A 22,846-nucleotide genomic window follows, 5' to 3' on the forward strand; every position below is an offset into this window, starting at 1 on the left:
TGAGAATACATGATTTATATAATGTACAGGTTATTGCACAGGAAGTTTAAAACATGATAATGATATTCTCAATTTGTAAAACTTTTACCGGAAATCGTCTGGATGAATTTGTCAACAGAGCTTTTATTTTGAAGAGGCAGCCGGAAGTCGTCGTTGTGTACGTACCGACACTTGACAGCGGTCGACCGGCCGAAGTCATCGGGACTGAAGGAAAGACTTTACCGCCGCTGCCGCCGCTTCCCTCCCGTCCCCGGTTTTTTTTTCTATAACAAGGATAATTCAACAAACATAACAACGCAAGTTTTTCTGAGGGTTTACCGGGTTGTAACCGCCGTGGATCCAGCCGTTACTTCTCTCCTTCTCTCAGCGGTTGTTCAGGCTATTCGTTACCCCCGCGGCTGGCGGCTAGCATCGGTTACTGCTGCTAAACATGGTGGCCTGTAGGCAAGAAGAAGAGACGACCCCAGTTTGAGGGATTTCAGAGGATTTTTATTCCTAAAGCTACTCGGACGGTTCTTCCAGTGAGACGCCGCTGCTGTGAGCACAGCACAGCCCGTGTTTCCAGCTTTATTTGGCGGTTTATGGACTTCGACGTGAGGCTGTTTACGTTGAAGGAGCAGCGGCAGCAGCACCGTCCGTGTCCTGTGGACCGTGGATAATTGTAGTTTACTTCAAAAGTTGTCCCCTCAAAGTTTTCCATCCTGATCAGGGGGGGAAAAAAAGTTGTAAAACATGCGCTCACATGTCAAATAGCGGCACGGGTTTATTTTTATTTTTATAACCTTTGTGTTTATATGGCATCTCATATTGGAGATGAATTGGTGCACAAGTGCAGCTGACTGGAACAGTTTTATCCACTGAGTTCGTCCTACTTCTAACTTTTCTTTAAAGCTGTGATCCATTGTTAATCTGTGGATTATTATGGATTATTATTATGGCCTAATCCAAACCACACCGCACCGGGAATTTTGGGAATAACTGCTTCTACAAAAGATGATGATGGTGATGATGATGACAGAGAAAAGCGATGGTTTCCCTTCGTTATGATTTTGAGTAGAGAGGAGTTAATTACATGGAGACTCGCCTGACATGCCAAGGAAGGAGTTGCCACTACCTGAGGGTTGGGAGGAAGCCAGAGACTTTGATGGCAAAGTCTATTACATTGACCACATTAACCAGTGCACCAGCTGGATCGACCCCAGAGACAGGTAAGGGGAGTGCATGTGTGTGATGAAGATGGATGACCTTTGACCTCCTGTAGATCATCATAACACTTACACTGTTAAAGTAATGGACATGTCATCAAATAGGACAGTAACTATGCATGTTGCTGCTGCAAATACAGACAATATTCATGTCAGATTAGTACCAGTTCATCATCATAACACTCACATTTATCACTTTGTTCTTTTTAAAACCTCAACAGAGTACTTTATGTGTGCAGTTGTGTCATGTAATATACCAAAAAACAAAAAAACAACCGCAAAATCAAAAGAGGTGTTGGGATATAGTGTTATTAACGCTGAAGTATTGATATTATGTTTATATTTTGTTAGTATTATAGTAGTTAGTTTCTTTTTGATCTAGATGTGTGGTTCCCACTCTGTGTAATCACTCTATTTATACTCTTTTGTACATTCATGGTTACACTTTCCACCTCTCTACACTTGTATTTTGAGTTTAATTCATTGGTTAAAGATGATTTTGACTTTAGATGTTCTCTAGATATTATTTTAAATATTATTAAATATTTTGGCCATGGGAAAATCTGATATCATGACAGCCCTGACATCCTTTTTCAAAATGGCTAAAATTTTTTGTTTTTTTAGGAATTGGACCATACTCTGCTTCATACCTGAAAATAATTGACCTGGAAAAAACAAATTTTTCCTGCAAATTACAACGTTAGAAAACAGACTCCAACTGGACTCTCAGTTTGCCTCAACCCTAAAATACTCAGTTAACTTATTTATCACAACAATTGACTGCAAAACCTCACATTTAAGCAGCTGGAACTAGTGAGAGTTTGTCGTTGTTGCTTTGAAAAGTGTCTGGAACGAATCACATGAAACATCCTCCATCATATAACCATTGGCTCAGGTATGGAAAAACCCCAACTGAGTTACACACCGGTAATGACGATGTTGAATCATACCTGTTTACACCGCAGACCGACGTTCAGCTCGTTTATCCCAACACTGAAACCAGTATGACTGTGACTAAACCTGATGACCTGTGTCATTGACAACAAGATGTAAACGTGTCACAAAAATATTTGCACATCAGTATCTGTATTCAGACGTGTGTGAAACAAGAAGCACAATTAGTTCTTCGGTAGAAAATTATTATTTTTAAATAATCTATTAATCGTTTAAGTCAATTTTAAGAGAAAAGCCAAATATCAGATGGTTAAAGCTTCTCAAATGTGAGATTTGCTGCCTAATTTTGCATTAAATTAGCTATCTTTAGGTTTTTAACTGTTCTTCGGACAAAACAAGACATCTAAAGATGTCATGTTGGACTCTAGGAAGTAGTTATAGGATGTTTATTGATGATGAAAATAATCAGTAGTTGCAGCACTCTTGTTAAAACTTGTGGCCAATTTATTAGGCAACAAAGTGACCTCCGTCTGGCTGTGTTGACAGTGTATATTGAGTGGATTGTTTGGTCAAATCAAAACTAAGAGACTGAAACATAAACTGAGGCTCTTAACAGTGACAGCAGCTACTGTTAATCTCTTGACTTTTCTTCCATCAAGCAACCCACAAAACATTCAGGATCGTCTCTATTTTCGAGGTGGGTCATTTCTGTAGAAAAAAACACCCATCATCGTGGTGGGTCGTTTCCGTAGAAAAAAAAAAAATTAGGGCTGCAACTAACGATTTCCATTAGCGATTAATCTGCAGATTATTTTTGTTTGGCCTATAAAATGTCAGAAAACAGCAGAAAATGTTGATGAATGAATTTGTCACAGCCCAAGTTGACACCTTTTAAGTTTAAATGTTTTGCTCAACTAACTGTTAAAAATTCAAAAATACTCAGTTTGCTATCATGGAAATCATCATATTTGAGAAGCTGGGACCAGCAAATGTTTGGCACATAGTTGCTTGACTGATGAATCATTCTAACTCTACCCTCTGCTGAGTTTACCTGCAGCCATTTTCAGTACAAGACACAAGATATTGTGTTATTTTTAGCTATATGAATGTAAGAGGGATGAAGAGCAGAATGATGATTAGAGGAAATCTTAATGAGAAATTAACTCGACTGCAGAAGTGTTGTCTGTTTTCGGATCCACAGTCTCTTATTTGATTGAGAAATTCGACCTTGGAGCTCGGAGTACTTCTCGGCATCCCTTTAGTGTTAAGTGAATGCATCAAGATGATCTTGGGGATGATGATAAACAAGGTGTCCCTCCTTACAGTGTGCTCTGTTCATAAGTAATGTCTCGTTAGCTCAGTAAGGGGAGACAGGGAATAAACAGAGGGCATGACTTCCTCCCTCCTGGTTAAACCATTAGTGAAAGAAGAAGTTTGAATTCACAGGAACAACTCTCAGGAGTCAGTACCCTGAAGAAATATCCTAGATAATGAGCTTATATATAAAAAATGGAAATGGAGTTATTTCCAGTGTTTCAAATTTTGCATGGTTTGAATTTTACCTTGATTTATGCAAGAGACATAAACGCCATGCCAATAACCCTATTAATTAACTATAAATCACGTTTACATCACTGTAGGATAGGAGCAGTTCCCTGCCTTCCAACAGCCATAGACGCCAGTGGTTGCCAGGTAGATTGAACACCATAGTGGAATTAAAGCCAATAGTTGCTCAGCAGACCTATATATACCTTTTATATAAAATGAATGGAAGACCACAATACAACACGATAGTGAAATGGATGGAAGGCAATGGCTGTGCTGAACACCGTAGTAAATGAAACAAAGCCAATGGTTGCCAGGAAGGTCAAACACCCTAGTGAAAGCAATTGAAGCCAGTGAAGGTTGGACACCATATTAAAATGGATGGATGCCAGTGATTGCTCAGAAGGTTGAACCTTTTCTGAAATAATTGTCAGTGGCTATTTGGAAGTCAAACACCATAGTATAATGAAAGAAAGACAGTTTCTGCACAGTACATACACTATAGTGAAATGGATGGGAGCCATGGGCTACCTGGAACACTCAGTTTAGAGTTGTCACGATACCAAGTAACCATGATACTATACCAGACAAAGTATCACAATTCTGGGTTTATTGCGATACTACTGCCTGTTTTTATTATCATTATTTTTATTATTTTTTTATTTTTATTTGTACAAGTTATAAATACTTATTAATTACGTATAATGTTGTTTGGTGCATGATAAACATAATACTGGTGAAGTAAGAATTAGACTGAAACAAGTTTGAAACAATGAGTTTGGGTTTGAGTGTGTTGTCTCGTGTTTGTGACTGTAGGCTGGCACGCGTCTAGGCAAGACTTTAGCTTGTTGTTTGCTTTGAAGCAAATTTCTATCAAAGCGGAGCTGTCTTCACGGAGTTCGTTCTTGCCGGCAGAAACGCACGAACAGCCAATCAGCTAACAGACATGCGTGCGGAAACAGCCTATCATATCCCTGGGCGTCACCAGTAACAGACAAACAGCCAATTATTCAGCAGCCGTGTAGTTCGGTTGCAGTAGTTGCCATGTGGGTTTGTTTACAAGGGAGTAGCATGCAGTGAGAAGCCGGGAGGAGAGCAGAGGCGGCCGCTATGTATAGTATAGTAATCCACGGTAGTACCGCCGTGTAGAATTTCTAGTATAGTACGAACCGTTACGATTTGGTACCACGGGGTATGGTAGGTACTGTGGATACCGTGGGTGTCGTACAACTCTAACTCAGTTTTTGATAATTTTCTACATTTTTCATCCTTTTGTTGTGCTTTGAGAAAATGGTCCATTTAGTTGCTTTTCTGGGGCTTTTGCTCATATCATATGATTTTCACTGTAAAGACTTTTTATGGACATAAAAATTTAGACTGTCTGGCCCCTTGCAGCTTAAAAACAACCTGCTTGAGGAGCTTAGGCCGGCAAAATCCCTGTCTTCCTTTTAATACAAAAAAGTCCTGTGATTATTGGTTGGACACTGCATTGTTTGTTAAAGAAAGTATATATGTTAATAAGAAGATATTGGTAATCATACTTTTTTTCATTCAGCCTTTCAATTTGACGCATTTTAAAAATACTTGGAGTACTAAATAACTGACAGATTTAGGTAAAGATTTCTCTAAAATATTCAGAATACTTCATTTAGTTTGTTAAACATAATTGTGTCTGTCCCAAACCAGAGAAAAATCCCTGAATACCAGAGTTATTTTCTTCTCCGCTGTGTTTCTCCCAGGGTACATCCTGCTCATTTACATTCCTGTAATTAGAAATCAGGTCTGGAGGTGTGAGTTACCTTTTCTTTCTCCTCTCTCTTATAGAAATCCATCAGTGTAATAGGCTTAGAGTGCCAAGCATGCAGCGCTACACAACACAGTCCTGCTTGTACAAAAAAACAGTGTGGAGGTGGAGGTAGAGGTAGGGTGGGTGGGCAGACTTTCATGGGGACTCGTTTTTCATCTTTACCAGTTACTTAAGACCCCTTGGACTTTGACACCAAATCTCTTTAATGGCTTATGTCTGGAATTCTGGAGGCTTAAAGGTTGTTGTTTTTTTTTTCTGTGTGTCGGTTTCATGTAAGAAAACACAAATTGTTTTTTTTTTTTATATATATATGTGGTTGATGCTGTTTGGGACAGCAATGAATCAGCTATACATCATCACTACAAGCAAACGGCCCAAAGATGGGAAAAATCACAGCTGTTCACTTTAGTTGAACTTTTATGTAAAGTCTTCATTTTTACTCATTCTATGTGACAAGAATGACTCATGTAAATGATGATCTGCAATATTCTTCACTGACTTTGCTATGAATTTGTAGTTTTGCTACCACATGGATTTAGTTAGTTTTCGTTTTTGTTTAATCCAACGAAATAAAAAACTAATTCTCATAAATACAAATTTCTCATAAAAGATGTCATAATACCAAAATGTCGGTGCTAGTGTTGACTGATATGACAATTTAGAAACCAGGGCTGATTATTTTCATTATCACTTAATCTTTCAATCATTTTCTCGAGTTGGTTTGGTTAGTATAGTTGTTTGGTCCATAAAACGTCAGAAAATGAAAGGTAATGTCCTCAGAAGTCTTGTTTTGCAACCCAAAGATATTAAATTTACTCTCCTAGAGGATTAAAGAAACCAGAAAATATTTCCATTTTAGCAGCTGAAATCAAAGAATTTTTTCTTTACTTTCTCCAGACAACTAATCGTAAAAAAATATTTGGCAACTAACCGATTAAACAACTAACTGTTGCAGTTCCACTGTAGACTGTGGCACAGTAGCTTATTGATTAATCTGTTATTCTCTTCTGATTAATCAGATCAAGTAGCAAACCTTTGGCAACCTGTTTCAGTGTTCAAACGGGGCACCTAGCAAAAAATGTGCACCTACCCTTTAAAGAGTTATTTGATTAACTATGAGTAACTATATAATGGATAATTCAGCTTTATGGCAATATATTTGATTAGATTTGTCAGGATTTATTTTATTGGTAATTTCATCTCTCACCTTTTCTCCATTGAATATCTAAAACATTTGCTGTGTCACGCTCCATATCGTTCACTCATTGTCTGCATATTGGGTCCAGTCTGATGTTATAGACCCACGATTATATTGATCCAGTGCTGCTTGGTGTTATCCTTCAATCCAGTTATTGATATAATGTACAGATGTCACCCAACTGTGCTATCTGTCAATGGGACATCAACTTCTGGTCATCGTGTTTTGGATGGCAGCTAACAAGGAGGTGTAACAAGACAACAACAAGCAAACAAAGCTAAATGAATGAAATAGACAGTCGTCACTGTCGTTGCAGTCTTGAAGGTGGCAGGAGGAATAAAGACTTTCTCCTTTTTAGTGAACTCTTCTGGCTGTTTTACATCCAGACACTCTGAGGCAGCGAGAAAGAGGAGAAACCTCCCCAAACAAAGTCCTTAAAAAACACACACACACATTCCTGAAACACACGACGTGAAGGACCGAGCAGCGCGCAGACTCGCCAACCAAAGGCCTGATTCATCTGAAATCCCTTTCACTACTTGCCAAGGTGCACGGGGTCAAAGTGCAGCGTGAGGCCCCGCAAACTGTTAACCAGCATCTGAACAGAGGCCTGCTCGCATACCACTGCAGTGTAGTTTTTTTTTTTTTAAATACATAACCAACCATGTTATAAGTTATTTAGGCTATGTGTGGCAGCTCATAACAGCGGCATTAAAACACACCTGAAAGCGGTTTCACAAACTGACACAGTATATAAACAGCACATTTTACAGTTTTTATTCTTGTTTGCAAAAATCAAAACTCTATTCTTTGATTTATTTATCTGTCTGATTCACATTCATTAGTCAAATAGTCAATACATTTCAAAGTCAATAAATTTGACTTAGATTTGATCTTTTCTTTGCATCAGTTTAAACATACACCTCACACTATATCTTTTCTAATCTTGTTAAATTTTTTTTGACACATTAGCTGCGCTAATCTACTACAAAACAACAACATTGCTGTCAACAATCTAAGATTCTTGTCTCTGAGGTTCAGTGTGTTCATAATTTTAAAGTTTTATGCCCTGAGCTTCACTCTGTGCAGCTCAGAACATTTTGGATTGGCTTTGAAATGTTTGGTATAAACTCAAAATCAACCGTAGAAATTTACCGCACTCGAGTACAGTCTAGACCTGCTCTGTGAGATAACTTATGATTTGGCACTATATAAATAAAATTGAATTGAAATCATCAGTCTTACAAAATACGCCACTCTTAGACTTATTTCCAATTAGTACAGCACAGAGAAGTCAAGAATTCAATTGGCAACAAGTTTAGGAGGAACAAAATAAAAATGCCAAATATTTGATGATTCCAGCTTCTCCAGTGTAAGGATTTGTGTCTCATTTATCATTATTGTAAACTGTTCAGACAAGTTAAGCAACTGGAGGATGAAACTAGGTGCTCTTGAGCTCACATAAGTCCCTACTTGCTAACATCTTAGACTAAACTAGCGCTGAGAGTAGGGATTATTTTCATTCACCTTCCCAAAGCCACCCACTAATGTCTTGTTTTGTCCACAACCCAAAGATATTCAGTGCAGTCCATCTTTTCCATCCTCTGTGAGGAAGAGGAGCCACAGATAGTTAAAATAGCTGGAATATTTTCCGCCATTGACTTATGATGTTTGACGAGTTATTGTGTGTGGCAATGAAAACAAAACAACAAAGAACAAAGTAGACCAGATATGTAAGGACATCACCTATACTTTATGTTTTAACATTGTTTTGTCTTTGCTGTTTTCTCTTCGGCTCACTCCTGTATTACAGCACTGCTGGTATTTCAGGTGATTGATGAGTATTGACGTGTGCTGTTTGCTTTGGATTACGATGTCAGCAAAACCTTTTTCTGCCTATTCAGCCTCAGAACATTTATATTTTTGGTATACATAAAGCTATTACCCACAGACGGGAGAGAAGGAAAGAGAAGCCGACGACAAGTTGGCTTTGAATTTGCTGCCGCAGTCATGCGAAAATCTCTCCATTATAGTTTAGGAATGAGGAAAGACGGCAATCCTTATTCTGACGCCGACAGCATTGTTGTTTGTTTTAATGTCGTCCTGCCTACGGCTCTATGAGGAAGAGTCACCGATATCTGATGTTCTTTATTTGAATATCTCTTAATGTACCTGCAGCCCTACGGGACATCCAGATTGTGGTGTTGATTTTATGTGACATTGTCTCTTACAGACAAGAAAAAGTCTTATTAATGATCTGTTTGTGAGTCGTGCAGCTCTTAAAAATAAAAAAAACAACCAAACAAAAAGGGGAACAATAGAAGGAAAATAAAATGAGCCAAGCTGCTTATGCAGCCCTTTTTTATAAAGTGCAATATCATTTATCCACCCTTTGCGGTGACACATTGAATGCATGTCGTCAGGTTAAAGAAATGTTATCTGCCAGATAACACGCCGTCACTGTTACGAGAAGGGTAATGTGCAGAGAGGCCGAGGCAGATCTCTGCTGTCGCTTTTTAAGATCAATTTTTATTTATCATAATAAAGCATCGCTTTATTTGCTTGCTTTGTCAGTTAACCATAATAAACTCTACAGTGTGTGTGTGTGTGTGTGTGATTGTTTTACTATGGGACCTTGAGCAGCTATGAAGTGTAGTTGGAAGCCTCATAACTGGACTTGAGGAATTTATACGCTGCTTTGAATGAACATTTCTGTGACTCACTGTTCAGATATGCGGCCCGCCTCCCTGTGTGTTTGCACTCTGCCGCACGCTTTGTCAGTTTGCATTAGAGCGCCGAGGCCCGGCCTGGCTGTTTACCTTGGTATGTGAAACCTTGAGGGGGGGTATGTGTTTGTGTGTGTGATATCGGGTTTGAAAGACAGATACAGAAGCAGCGTTGACATGCTGCAAATTCATTTTTGAGCACTTTGATGCCAAAAAAAAAACGTCACAAGAATTCAATGTTTTTTTTTTCCCCCCCAGAGTTTAGGATAAGCTTCATAAAAACATGCAGGCTGTCATGTGACACTCTCTGCTGAAACCCATACTTATTAATTTGTGGGGTTAGCAGTTATATAAGTGCAGGAGTCTGGACATATGTGGGAGGATAAAGATCGGTGTTACGTCTGTTTAAAATCAGCATCATAAATGTGGTTGTAGAAAATAAAACTTTATGTTTTATGTACCCCGACTGCAGTCGAGTGTGCCCCAGTTTCTGTGCGTGGATCTCAGAGATCAGCCAGATCTGACAGGCAGCATGCTGTCAGTCCACATGGGTGACTGGCAAAACTGATCCATGTGACAAGAAGGTGTCTAAACTGAGCAATCTGATGGCAATCTGCTGTCAAAGATACTGACTTCAAATGAGTCTGCTATGGAAGCAGCTTAACAAACAAACACATGCCGGATATTTTGTTGGAGTTTAGATCGTTCAGCAAAGTTTTAAACTGTTGATTTCTGTTGCTGACGTCTCCGTAACATTTGTCTGAAACACCAGGGGCATAAACAAAATGTCTAGTGGATTTATTTAAAGACATATTATCCTTAAAGGACATCCTGTAGTGTGTGATACAGTTTAGAAAATGATGACACTGCAGTTGGGATGCACACTATTGGATTTTTGGTATATTCTTATTTTGTATACTGATATATCGTGTATCATAGATATATTGTCCAATATGTGCCAATATAAAGATGTAATGTACAGTGGTTATGGTTCTAACTATTCACAGCCCCAGGATAATAAAGAAAATCAAACATTTCTTGTTAGGAACCAACTGAAATATCTCAAGACAGAACTACAAATTCACATTACATTCTGTTGTATTGTAGTAGTAGTAGTAGTAGTAGTAGTAGTAGTGGTACTTTGTACATCTAATGTCAGATCCTGTTGTAGATTTGTCTGAATTAACTGTAACACAGAGTAAAGTCACCTTTTATTGGATGTGAATGAAGCAACAAGGTAATTTTTTTTATTACACAAATTAAGAAATGCTTGTGAAGTGCTTGTGTTTTTGTGCTCACACCACCACAAGTCATTCAGCAATACACTCAACTTTGTATTTTGGACTGTTGGGTGAACAAAACCCAAAGTTTTATACAAGATTAAAGTGTAAAGAAGTGCTGGAACAAACAGTATTTTAGGCTTATTGTTGTGGTATCATCGAAGAATTTGTTAATTATTACCATTACAGTGTTTTTTGTCCATATTACGACATTAACCGTTGCAGGCGCTTTGAGCACTAGAGCAGTGAAGCATGTGAGAAGCACTACAAGTGGCTATTGAATGACTGACAGTGAAATGGAGGCTGGGCCGCCGCTGCCAGCTGGTCCTTCGCTCCGAGGGGAAACTGTGACGGTGAGCAACGAGTTTAGGTCAGCGACTCCCCTCGGCCCGGCGATTAGAGGATAGGATTTAGTGGGTGTGAGGAGAGAGGAATCAAATAATGGGATGTGGATACCCAGCCAGCCAACCAGTCTGCTTTTTCTGGGATCAGCGGTTGGCAGAAGCCTCCCTGTCTTCCTGAGCTAAATATAGAGCAGAGCGGTGCTCAGGGGGTCTTCTCTGGGCCCCTTTCATTATTTATCAGCTGAAAAAGGACCCAGTTCAGTTTCTCTCTTCAGCAGCGAGCCACTTCTCTGTGTTTGTTTATCTGCAGTCACGAATCGCAAGAGGCAGCAGACGAGAAAAGCCTTGAGTCTTGAGGTTAGAGTGGAACACAGAGACTGTGTACTGAATTGATAATTCAACTCTACTGTGTTCGTGTAACGAAAAGATATAGGATATCATCATATGCTGTGAAATTATAATGAAGCATTTATTCAAACCCAAAGCTGTTCTCTCTGCATTCCTTTAAGGGTCACTGTAACGAATGATAATATTTTTTGTGTAATACCGTAAAGAACGTGATATTTTCTGAGACGCTGACTGTGAAAATCTCACACCGTTTCAACCATAGGTGGTCAATTCAACGCAAACCTTAAAGGTCCAGGGTTGTAATAATTACAGAAATGGAATATCATATGCATAACTACGTTTAGTTTGTGTGTGTGTGTTTTTTTTTTGTTTTTTTTAGCATATTCACCTTAAAATAACGTCTTTATCTTGTGTTACGGTGGCCACCAAACATTAGTGATCACAAAAAGGCTCATTCTAAAGTTTTACTGGCACCGTAGTTTGTACGGCGAGTGATATCTGATGATGCTAATTGTGTAATAACGTTGTAAAATGAAGCGGTGATATTAGAGACTCTTGTTGTACTGTAAAAAACCTCATACTATTGCAACCCTACTCGCATGGTCAAATCAGCAAAAGGTGCCAGAGCCGTTGCCCCTCTTAAAACATCAAAAATGACCCGACTACAACCTCCACGTACCCAACTGCTCTCTGTGAAATCAGTGCTGTTAGCAGACGCCTCATTTTTCTATTGTAAAAGCTCTACACCTCGTAAAAGCTTGTAAAACTACAAAATAAAATCTTGGCAGTCACCCAGTCAACATAGAAACCAGTGTCTATACATTCAGCCAGTCGTAGTGTGATAGAGGAAGTTTATGCACATTTATAACTGAGTGGCTGCTTGTCCTATCAGTCTATTAAATTATCATGTTTGCTAACGTTTATCATAACCGTAACACAGACTTAAATATTTTATTTTTGGGGTGTTGTTTAGCTCAGTCGGTAGAGCAGCCGCCCCATGTACAAAGGCTCAGTCGTTGCCACGGCAGCCGAGGATTCGAATCCGACCTGTGGCTCTTTCCCGCATGTCATTCCCCATCTCTCTCTCTCTCTCTCACATTTCCTGTCACTCTCACATTCTATACAATAAAGCTCAAAAAAGGCCAAAAAAATATCCTAGCCATTGACAAATATTTAATCATCACATCATTTTAATATTGTTTTCACAGTATTGTTTATCTTCATCCATTGGATGGAGCAGTAGCCTTGTAAAAAGTCCTAATGGCCCCATCTATGTTTGGTTTTTCCTTTTAAAAAAGGTGTAAATAAAAGCCACAGCTAAGCAGCACAATATAAATAGAGCTTATAATAAGTGTTCTGAAGGTTAATCTTAACGTGGGGCAGGAGGAACAAAGGAGCACTTGTGAATATTTATTATCCGTAGATGTAAAAACATGACTTTAGGCCTCTCAGCAAAGTTTTTTTTTAACGTAAGTGATATTTCACTCGTATAACACGGCACACAGGTTGTATTACACATTTATTACCTGGATATTTTTACTGCTGTTGCAGGAGAAACTAAACAACAACGTAATTAACAGGTCAGATTAACATTTTATTTGTCTAATTGGAGCTCTCGGTTATGTCAAAACAAAATGTAAAAGTGGTCAAATGCACCATCGTGGCTGCAGTGAAGTCGCTGTAAGGCCGAGGGTTGCCCCAGAAACCTCCAGGCGATGCATCAGCACTGCTTGTGGAATGCCACGGGCCGGTTTCCTCCTTTTGTGGCCGACTAGAAGGACCCCCCCCTCTCTTTCTCTTCCCCCTTCCACCCTCCCATCAGAGGTGAATAGAGGATTCAGTGACCAGACTACCCACCCCCTCCACTCACATTCACCCTAGCACCACCAACACCTCCTTCTTGTTCTGAAACAGCTTTCAGACAGACACAGTGAGTTGGGATAAATCCATGTTGTAGTTTGGTCATTATTCAGACTTCTGACACTATTGGGCTTTGTTAGGGAAGGTTAATCATAGCGTTTACTCTAGGTTTTCTCCAGAATATATTATGTAATAATAATAATAATAACAATTCCCTAAAGCGCAAGCAGACATATTAAAGATATACAGATGCATAAAATCTGAAATCTTTTGAATCTTGGACGTGGAATCAGTTAGTCATTTTCTGGTTGGTTGAATAATCAATTAATGAACTAATTGTTTCAACTCAAGAACAATCTCAGGCGCTTCATCGTTTATAATCTCAATCTAAACACTCCATTAATCAGTTTTAATGAACTTAAAGTCTTTCAGGTTTGTACTTGATTTGGTAGATTTCTGCACACTGATGGCGGTGGGAGGGTGTCAGCCCAGAATGCTGCATTAATAACTTTTTTTTTTTTTGTTGCTGTGCTGTGCTGCTCAGCACGCAGCCATACACAGTGCAGTGAGTGTGTTGATTCATCATCATAAGTCTGTGGTTTCACAGCAATTTTGTAAAGAATCTGGAGCCAAAATGGTCAGCGTCATTTTTCCGCTTAATCCATCGAATGTTCAGTAAAATGTGTGAATATACTATAATAATAATAGCGATGCATCCTCACAGAGCTGAGCGAGCTCTGTTTAATCTGTAAACAAAGTCAAAATCAAAGGTATAATTTTACACATTTGAGAAGCTGAAACCTTCATTGTGACTTTTTTTTGTTTGTTTTATTTTGAAGTGTAAAAAGCTGGTTTAATATGTTGATTACATTACATACTTACATACATAATATTTAATAATATATATGCAGATGTATATTGTGATCATTACTGAGATAATATTTCTTTGACATTTGTCGATCACAGCGGAGACGATTCTGTTTCTGAATCTATTCTGTGATTCTGTTTTCTTTCAGGCAGACGAAGCCTCTGACGTTTGCTGACTGCATCGGGGATGAGCTGCCGGTCGGTTGGGAGGAGGCGTACGACCCCGTCGTCGGAGCGTACTATGTCGACCACAACACAAGTGAGTTTACTGTCTCTCTCATCTCTCCATCCGACTGTCTCTGATCAGCTCAGCATACTCCGTCCAGTCAGCATAGCCATCTATACCTGCATGTATTTTAATTAAAATAAATGACCAGGTAAATGACCAGAATAAATCAAAGTAATTGTGATAAGTCTGATCTGATTGGGTGTTATTTAAACACTGCAAATCTGACCATATTTTTGCTTAAACTCAGTCAGAAATAAATCCTCCTCCTCCACTCATTTTCACCCCCTTGGCCTTCTTTTCCTCCAGAGAGCACCCAGCTGGAGGACCCACGGGCCCAGTGGCAGCGGGAGCAAGAGTCCATGCTGCGGGACTACCTGGCCGTGGCCAGCGACGCGCTCAGCGCCCAGAAGGAGATCTACCAGGTGAAGGAGCAGAGGCTCCGCCTGGCGCAGCAGGAGTACCGGCAGCTCAATGACGCGTGGAGGGACAAGTCGACGTCACAGACCAGCTGTGAGTACAGACGTGATGCAGCTCCATTTTATTTTTACATTCGGGGATTATTTTGGAAGTGAGGGAGGGCGACGCAGGGACGAAGTGCTGCTTAGACCTGACAGTAACACAAAGCAAGTGCTGCTGATGCTGAGCAAATGCTGTCCACAACAGAGAGAAAAGATCCTCTCAAAAAAAAAACCCCTAAAAAAATCAAGGCTTACGACTTTGTTTAAAAGTCTTAATTATCGTTATGACAACGAGTGTCGACTGGTTCACCTCTGAGTCAAACAACCACAGACAGAGAGGTTAATGATAAAAACACAAGCTTCATTCAGCTCCATCATTACACCTGAGGTCACTTAATGAATGAACACGACGTCAAAGATAATAACAAAACATTGATACACACTTGTACGTAAAAATAAAAATAAATTCTATAAACGGAAACAAATAAAAATTAGAAACAATACATTTCAAATAAATTAGCACAAATTCAAAATAAACATTTTAAAAGGGGGATAAAATGAAAAGATAAAGCTCTTATTAACCCTAACCCTCAATTTTGAAATGTCCGGTGTAAGCAGACTTTAAGTAGCATATGAATTACTTCATTTACACTGTAAAAACACAATATTGCAGTAACAGCCAAAAAAAATAACATAATCATAAAATATAACTTTCAAAATGCTTACAACTCAATTAGATTGTTTACACTCGTGAAGGAGCTATGTGAAGTCCAATCAGCATAGCCATCCAGTTGGCGACATTATTTTATTGGTTTGTTCACATAGCGCGCATCTGCTAGTCAGTGAAGCCAGGTGAAGTTTGGAAACACAAGTAAGTGGACATTAAATAAAACCTCTATGATTCACCTGAAAAGCAGATTGTGGGTCAAAATCTTGATATAAAGTCGTCACACTAATCCAGCCCCCCTTTTCTGGACAAGTGGGACTCAATAAGCACCAACAGACTCAACAACAATCCTTATGAAAGCAACAGACGTCCAAAGCCTCAATAGACAAACGCCTCATTCTTTTTAGACTCACTGCTGGTAACAGAACAGGTGTTTATTATACTGTAGGTCATCATGAGGACAGGAAAGCATTAGGGCAAGATTATTGGTACATGACACAGTGTTATGTCTCTGTCAGTGGATTCACTCAAGTAAGTAAATCTGTGCAATTTAGTGCAAATATGACAATGTGAAAAGACAGTAAAAACACCCCTGAAATAAAATAGGATGGTTTTTTTGTGATGTTGTACTTTTAAGTCTTGACAGAAAAAAAACAAGTTGACATTTCTCTTCAGTTTAATATGTACAAACATTTCCCCACAGTGACTTTAGTTGGTGGTTCTGTCGCTCTTTGGAGGTCTCTTCTGTCAGGTCTCCCAACGGATATAAAGGCTGTTCTTTGACGCCTCTCTTTTCTCTTCATATCTGACCTTTCCTGCAGTAAATTCCAGATCGTCCTCGTCCAGCAAGTACGACCCAGACATCCTAAAAGCAGAAATAGCCACAGCCAAAAGTCGGGTAAGATCCTCTTTTTTTCTTTTTCAACCTCATGAGGCGTTAACATGCTTGGATTGCTTCAGTCTGCCTGGTGCCTAACAGACTGAGCATGTCTTATTAGTGCTACAATTAAACATTATTTTCATCACTGATTGATCTGTAGGTGATTTGGCTATCATTGGGTTAATTATATAAAATGTGACAAAAGGTGAAGATCACATCACTTCAAATAGTTTTTTTATTTAACCAACATTCTTAAACAGAGACAATCAGTTCACAACCATTATTAAAAATCTTTCGTTTTTCTCAATATTGATCAAAAAGTCATTGATAAATAAATGACAATCAAATAAATCAAATTATTAACACTGTTGCTGATTATTTAAGTGCTTTTATTTAAAGACGTGTCATTGTCACGCTGCATTGATGACACATTTTTGTAGGCCAACCTGGAAATTAATAAAACACTGGTGGGATTTTTTACATTGGATTTAGGATTATTTGAGAAAATAAACTCTGTGACAAACCAAAAATCATGATAGCTATAGACGTGACACATAAAAGCTTAAAAAATTTACAAGTTGGGTATGTATTGATGTATTTTTATGTTGTAGTACGTGAAAATCTCTTTGGCTTGTGTTCACATCTTCATGTTGTTACCAGACATCCAAGTCTTCTTCTTATCTCTTCTTTTATCTTCATATTATATTGACAAAACCGATCAATCAATGAAATAATTAGTGCATTAACTGACATTAAAATTGAGCCAATATATTATATTATATCCTGTTGTTCATTCTGGGAAAAAGGACCGGGTTGATACGGGACTGACGAAAATGTGATTTTCCTCTAAGTGCACCAACAGGATACCGCCTCATACGTTCACTCCTCCTGGCTGTGGATCAAATATGTAGTGGAGTCACCTGCACCCAACACTGGTCACACCCCCACGTTCACCTGTTTTATTGGTGGAAATCCAACACTCATTCTCGTAACATATTACATGTATGAGTTCCATGTTGGCTGCTGTTTCAATTTAGTATTTAGTATAGGATCAGTCTGGTGGTATTGTGTATTAATCTTATTGCGAAAAGACCAAAACAAACACTAACAAGTATTATGTACATATCATAGCCTGATCTTCTTCCTCAATGTAAAAACACACCAATGAGCCACACTGTTACCATGAACACACACTGTGGTTTATTTTGACATAATCCCACAAACCCCGACCTGCTGCCACAAATACTCAATAGAGTACCAAATGTGGATTCATCCACTGCTGAAAATAGTCCCCCACAGCAAAAAACAAGTTTTCATAACTCTAGGGTTACTATCTAGAAGTGACCCAACAGTAAGGGAGCCAAAAAGTATTGAGAGACGGACCAACACCAAATATGAAACAAACATATTCACTAGAATGTTTCAAACACTAAGAGTTTTTCTCATCTCCGTGTCTCAGGTGAACAAGCTGAAGCGGGACCTGGCCTGTATGAAGCAGGAGCTGCAGTACAAAGAACAAGGCTTTGAGACCCTCAAAGAGTAAGTGTTACCTCCTGATGTCTTCAAACTGACACACTTTTTACCTTTGTTTGTCCGGGGAGTAGTTGTGCTTCATATGAGCTTCTTGTATTCACTTCTGGAAGCTTTCCAGCCTTTTTCATCGTCCACCTTGAATCCTTGCCGAAGGGCACATTGACAGGTATATTTGTTGACAGTCGATTCTGAGATTTGATCCTCATGCGTTATGCTACCACCAGCCCTCCTAATTTAATTTGACGAGCAAAGCAAGGCAGTCGGAATATGACTTGAATAGCAAGTGTACGTATGACCTTCCCTCAGTCTTGACAGTTTCACTTTGTGCCTTCAAAACGACTCAACTCTGTGGAGTGTTGGGTGGTAAAAGTTCTTATGCAGCCTACATTCATCTCATGAAGGTTAAAGGAGTATCATTTTATATTTCCCGATTAGGAATTAGCTTTTTAAAGGTCTGGGTAAAAACTTTGGCTCAGAAAGTCACAACTAGGACTGCAAGTAATTATTATTTCAATTGTTCATGGAAGATGTTCCGATCAGAACTTCCCAGAAAGCCCAAAGTGACATTATCGAATGTCTGTCCAACCAACAGGCCAAAACCCAAAAATATTTGGTTTACAATGATACAATGAAACAGAGACTGAGACAGAAACTGTTTCTCTATGACATGAAATATTCAGTCCTAAATAAACAATAATCTAATCTGCTCCTCTCACAACACATTTAAACATTTTTGAACTTTTTATAACCTTTTTGATTTTGAGATTTCATACTGTCACCAACTTAAAATGCAAGTCTCAATATGTAACAGAGAGAGCAAAAAAATATTAATTTGCGAAAACCATTGACTGTTAATGCATCTGCTTAAAATGTAAAAATCTTTGGGTATACAAAAGATTTCCATATCCAAGTGCAAATTGTCTTTCAAATGTAAGTAATCTACGTTGACAATTGCTGCCTTGTTGGCAGTTAATGTAATTTTTGACATATTTTTACACCAGTAACTTTGACCCAACTGAAAACAACACGTCATACACATGCACAAGTGGGGGGAAGATTTGTTAACGTTCTGAGTTTTTCAAGCACCATCTCTATTAATTTAAAATATGTGGAAAAACTCCAGAGGTGTCGTCTGAATTGTGCGGGGACAGATTCCACATGGGCAGCTGTTTGTTTGCCGACAGAAAGAGTACAGAGACAAAGAAGTGTAGCCATGTTCCTGTAATCTTCAAGATTCACAGCATCTTACAGAATTATCCGGCACAGTGTGAACTCCACTCACTCTAATGTACCTTTTTCTTCTAACTCTTATCGTTCATTTGTCTTATCCTTATCTCTGACACGATCGCTCAGGCATCACAGGAATACTGTCGCACAGTAAAGATGAAGGCGCTGAAGCTCTCTTACAATGCTGCACTTTTTGGAATTTGCCCTGTTAAACAGTAAATGTGAATATGTCCGTGAGTTAGAAACTACAGTACAGTGGACTTGCTTATCGCCTCGGTTATTGCCTCGGCATTATCACACATTCCATCCGATCATTAAACACCAACACCTCTATAAACGCAGCAGTGGAGCAACAGCTGAAGAATGTGGATTTGAAAGGAAACACCCCTTCTAACTGACCTACATCTACACCTCAGAATATGAAGCCTTTTAGAGAAAGTGCAAGGTGTACCGGTGGAGGCCATCTGTCAGGAATGTTGATTTGAAAAGAGGTCAATTCTTCCATTTTGTTCTGTATATCTGAGACGGAGGCCGTCTGTGATTTCTTTCTTTTTCTTTTGGTTTTCACCACATCAGAAAGCTGACATGCCGATCCACTGTCGACCGAATTGAACAGGAATGTCCGGTTTGTTTGTCTTGCCTCACGCAGCACAGTGAGAGTGTCAGGAGGATTAAAGAGTAGCTGAGGCAGAGTGGTTGGACGGCATTCCTCCGTGACTTTCCTCTCCTGTTACAGTCATCAGACGGCATTCAACAACCAATCACTGTTTGCAGAAATACGAATAGGCTTAAGACTGGAATGCAGCCGAACACTCAGCTCCTGATAAGATTTCACAAAAAAACACTGGTGCATACTGGGAGAGTTTTTAGTGTTGTTTTTCTGACAATAAACATGACAATATAATACTGGATGGCCAAAAGTATGTGGACAGCCTATAGTTATTCATATACTTAAGTTTTACTTGGTTTGGGCTATATCCGATAGTATCCGATTAATGCTATGTAATAATTTGGACCAGTGGTCCCAAACCTGCAGGGTCACAAGATGATAAACAGTATGGGAAGGCAGAAAAACACCATGTCATGCTCATTTTTTCAGATTTTCATCTAGGCTTTGCCTTTTGTTCGTGGTTTAGTGGATACTTTTACTTCCTCAGGGCCAACGGGGAAAAAACACTTTTTTGATCGTACTGGACTCAACTGGTAGACATTCATTCAGGGTTTGTACAAAGTCCAAGCACAGAGTACAAAGTTTGGAATTCATTTGAACTGGTATTTTTTCAAGGTTAGAATTATTATTAGAGTATGTGCTCTTGATTTTTAACATAATTATCTGTTTCATCGACACAAACACTCACCAAAAATACTTGAATTTTTTTAATCAAATGATCCAGTGATCATATTTATTTGCTGTCCTCCGTCTCACTCGTCATTCATAGCTAGTACTCCGTTGATCCCTTAGTCTTAAAATTAGCAACATTAAATAATCAAAATATATAAAATATACAATCGCCTGACCACAAGACCATGACTGTACCTGGTAGTCCCACAAAAACTTGTGGAAACTTAAATGTTTGGGCTTAGCGAGCATCTGTTAAATGTCTCTCTTTCTCTGTCAGTGTTATCGTAAAGCGGTCGTTGTGATTTTAATTGCAAAAAGATTCATAACACTGTTTTCCCTCAGCATAATGCCATGTTTGAGAAGGACTTAGTGAGGATTACTTTTTCTCTCTGCCTTTTACAGACAAGTGCTTCACTTCCTCATTCTCTCTGTACCTTGTTTTCACCCTCTCTTTCTGTCTAAACCGCCCTCCCCCTCTTCCCTCTCTGAAGAATGTGGAAGGACCTGTTATTCAGATGCATGCATGACTTGCTGATGACAGAGTTTACATAGCTGCTGCTGCCTCCGACGGCTGTTTTCCCTTAGCGTCTCCTTGCAGCAGGGTCTTCCCAGTCTGCCCACAGCTGAAAACTGGATCTCATGTGTGTTACCTGGAAGTTAGAAGCTGAGCAAACATTTGATCTGATGCTCAGACCGATCACTTCCACAACAAGCCGGCTTTGTGTGAAAACGTGTTTTACCTGAAACGATCAGGGTTCGCTCTGCATTTTTCAGCTTGTTTTCATCTGCACTGAAACACCTAAGTGGACTGTAAAATGCAAAACTTCTTATTCATGACACAAAAATACTTATCTGTTGTGGACAGATGGTCACCTATTTATACTTATATGAGCACATGGAGTGTTTTAATACAGCAGAATTCTCCATTTAGCTGCTTTCATTAGGTTTTCTTTTATCAGACACCATTTATTTTCTTTTTCTACCTGTTGAACAGTTATTCCTGCCACTGAGATGCTACTACAGTCACAGTTTTGTCAAGTTACTTGAATCCCAAAAAGCATTAAATTAAGCTTCTTCTAAAGAAGGTTTTAAAAATTAGGAAGCTCACCGTGTCATAATTAAGCCTGTCACGTTAACTCATGATCAGTAAGTGGCGATTTTAGCCAGTAATTTAGGAACTTGAACGTGTGTCAGGTTTAGGAGGCTGTATTGTATGTACAAAAAAATAAAGAAGTGTAATATAATATACATAACTCTATTTTCATCAGCATATAATAACCACAAAATATGAACCTTTTATGTTTTTGTTTCTTTAAAATTGCCCTTTAAGTCTACAGACACCGACACATCATGTTTTTACAGTTGCCCAATATGGACAAACTAAACACTACACACAGATCTAGACGGAGACTTTTATGTTTTTTTGCATCACCCTTGGAAGGAGAGAATGAGGCGAGAGGGTTGCAGTCAGCTGCCACACCACTAGATGCGACTAAATACTACACTTCAAATAAATGGATCATTTTAAATTGCTTAATCCAGCCATCTGTTTTGTGTTGCTTATCAAGGTCATGTTACAGGATACAGTCTTACACAATACTCAACCAAAATTCCAAACTTGTCCCCATTCGTCACTTGAACACAAAAACACGGGAAAATAATGTCATAATAATGATAAGTAATTATTGGCTAAATTGTTGGATTTGCATCATATTCGACGACATTAACGAAGCATAATCGAGATAAAGCAAACGGTATTTCCTAAAATAAAAAGTAAAAAGAAATAATCTAAGGAATGCAGACTTTTGGTAGTCCTTGGTTAAGTTTCAACACTGTCACAGTTAATATGTGTGAGGAAAGTGAATGAGTAATGCTGCTCCACCATCTGGTGTCTGACTCCAGTGAAACCTGCTGAGTGACTGCTGGTTAAAGGCTGTGGCTACACTTCATGTAGTACAGCTACAGTATATGCAAATAACCTATAATGATAATATAATTTAGTTACTCTCAGCTCGTCCAGTTCCCTTTCTCAACATTAAATAGCAGCTGTTTGAAACTGATTCCAGGTCTGTGTAGAGCAGCTGACAGTGAAAGAGGTGATGTGGGGACATTCTGACAGGATGATCGACTGTAGCTGAAACCCTCCTGCTGCTTAAATTTTTCTAAGTTGTCATCCAAACTGACCTCCATCTCTCCCGTCTCTTTCTCCCTCTCTACTCCACCGACCTCCAGGATCGACCAGAAGGTTTCCAACAGCCCATATGGCTACAAACTGCAGGAGGCGCAGGCCATCCTCAGCGAGGTCCGCTCCATCCGAGATGCCATCAGCTCCGGGGAGAAGGAGAAACAGGAGCTCATGCAGGTAAGAGGACATCAGTAATGGAGGGAACAAACCTGACACAAAACCCCTCACTCCCCAGGTCAAAAAGAATAAAG

At 39.1% G+C, this 22,846-nt stretch overlaps 1 protein-coding gene across 1 annotated transcript in view; it reads left to right on the forward strand.

Moving 5' to 3' along the window:
• The first annotated feature begins 145 nt into the window (after nucleotides 1-145).
• wwc1 (WW and C2 domain containing 1) overlaps nucleotides 146-22,846 on the forward strand; it is a 51,779-nt gene continuing 29,078 nt past the window's right edge. Inside the window, exons 1-6 of the mRNA XM_010734590.3 lie at nucleotides 146-1,208; nucleotides 14,224-14,333; nucleotides 14,610-14,813; nucleotides 16,250-16,326; nucleotides 17,768-17,847; nucleotides 22,643-22,772. Coding sequence (XP_010732892.2) covers nucleotides 1,090-1,208; nucleotides 14,224-14,333; nucleotides 14,610-14,813; nucleotides 16,250-16,326; nucleotides 17,768-17,847; nucleotides 22,643-22,772 — 720 coding nt within the window. The 5' untranslated portion in view covers nucleotides 146-1,089. The remainder of the gene's footprint in view (nucleotides 1,209-14,223; nucleotides 14,334-14,609; nucleotides 14,814-16,249; nucleotides 16,327-17,767; nucleotides 17,848-22,642; nucleotides 22,773-22,846) is intronic.

The sequence above is a fragment of the Larimichthys crocea genome, chromosome XXII, assembly GCF_000972845.2.
Source record: "Larimichthys crocea isolate SSNF chromosome XXII, L_crocea_2.0, whole genome shotgun sequence".
Lineage (NCBI taxonomy): Eukaryota > Metazoa > Chordata > Actinopteri > Sciaenidae > Larimichthys > Larimichthys crocea.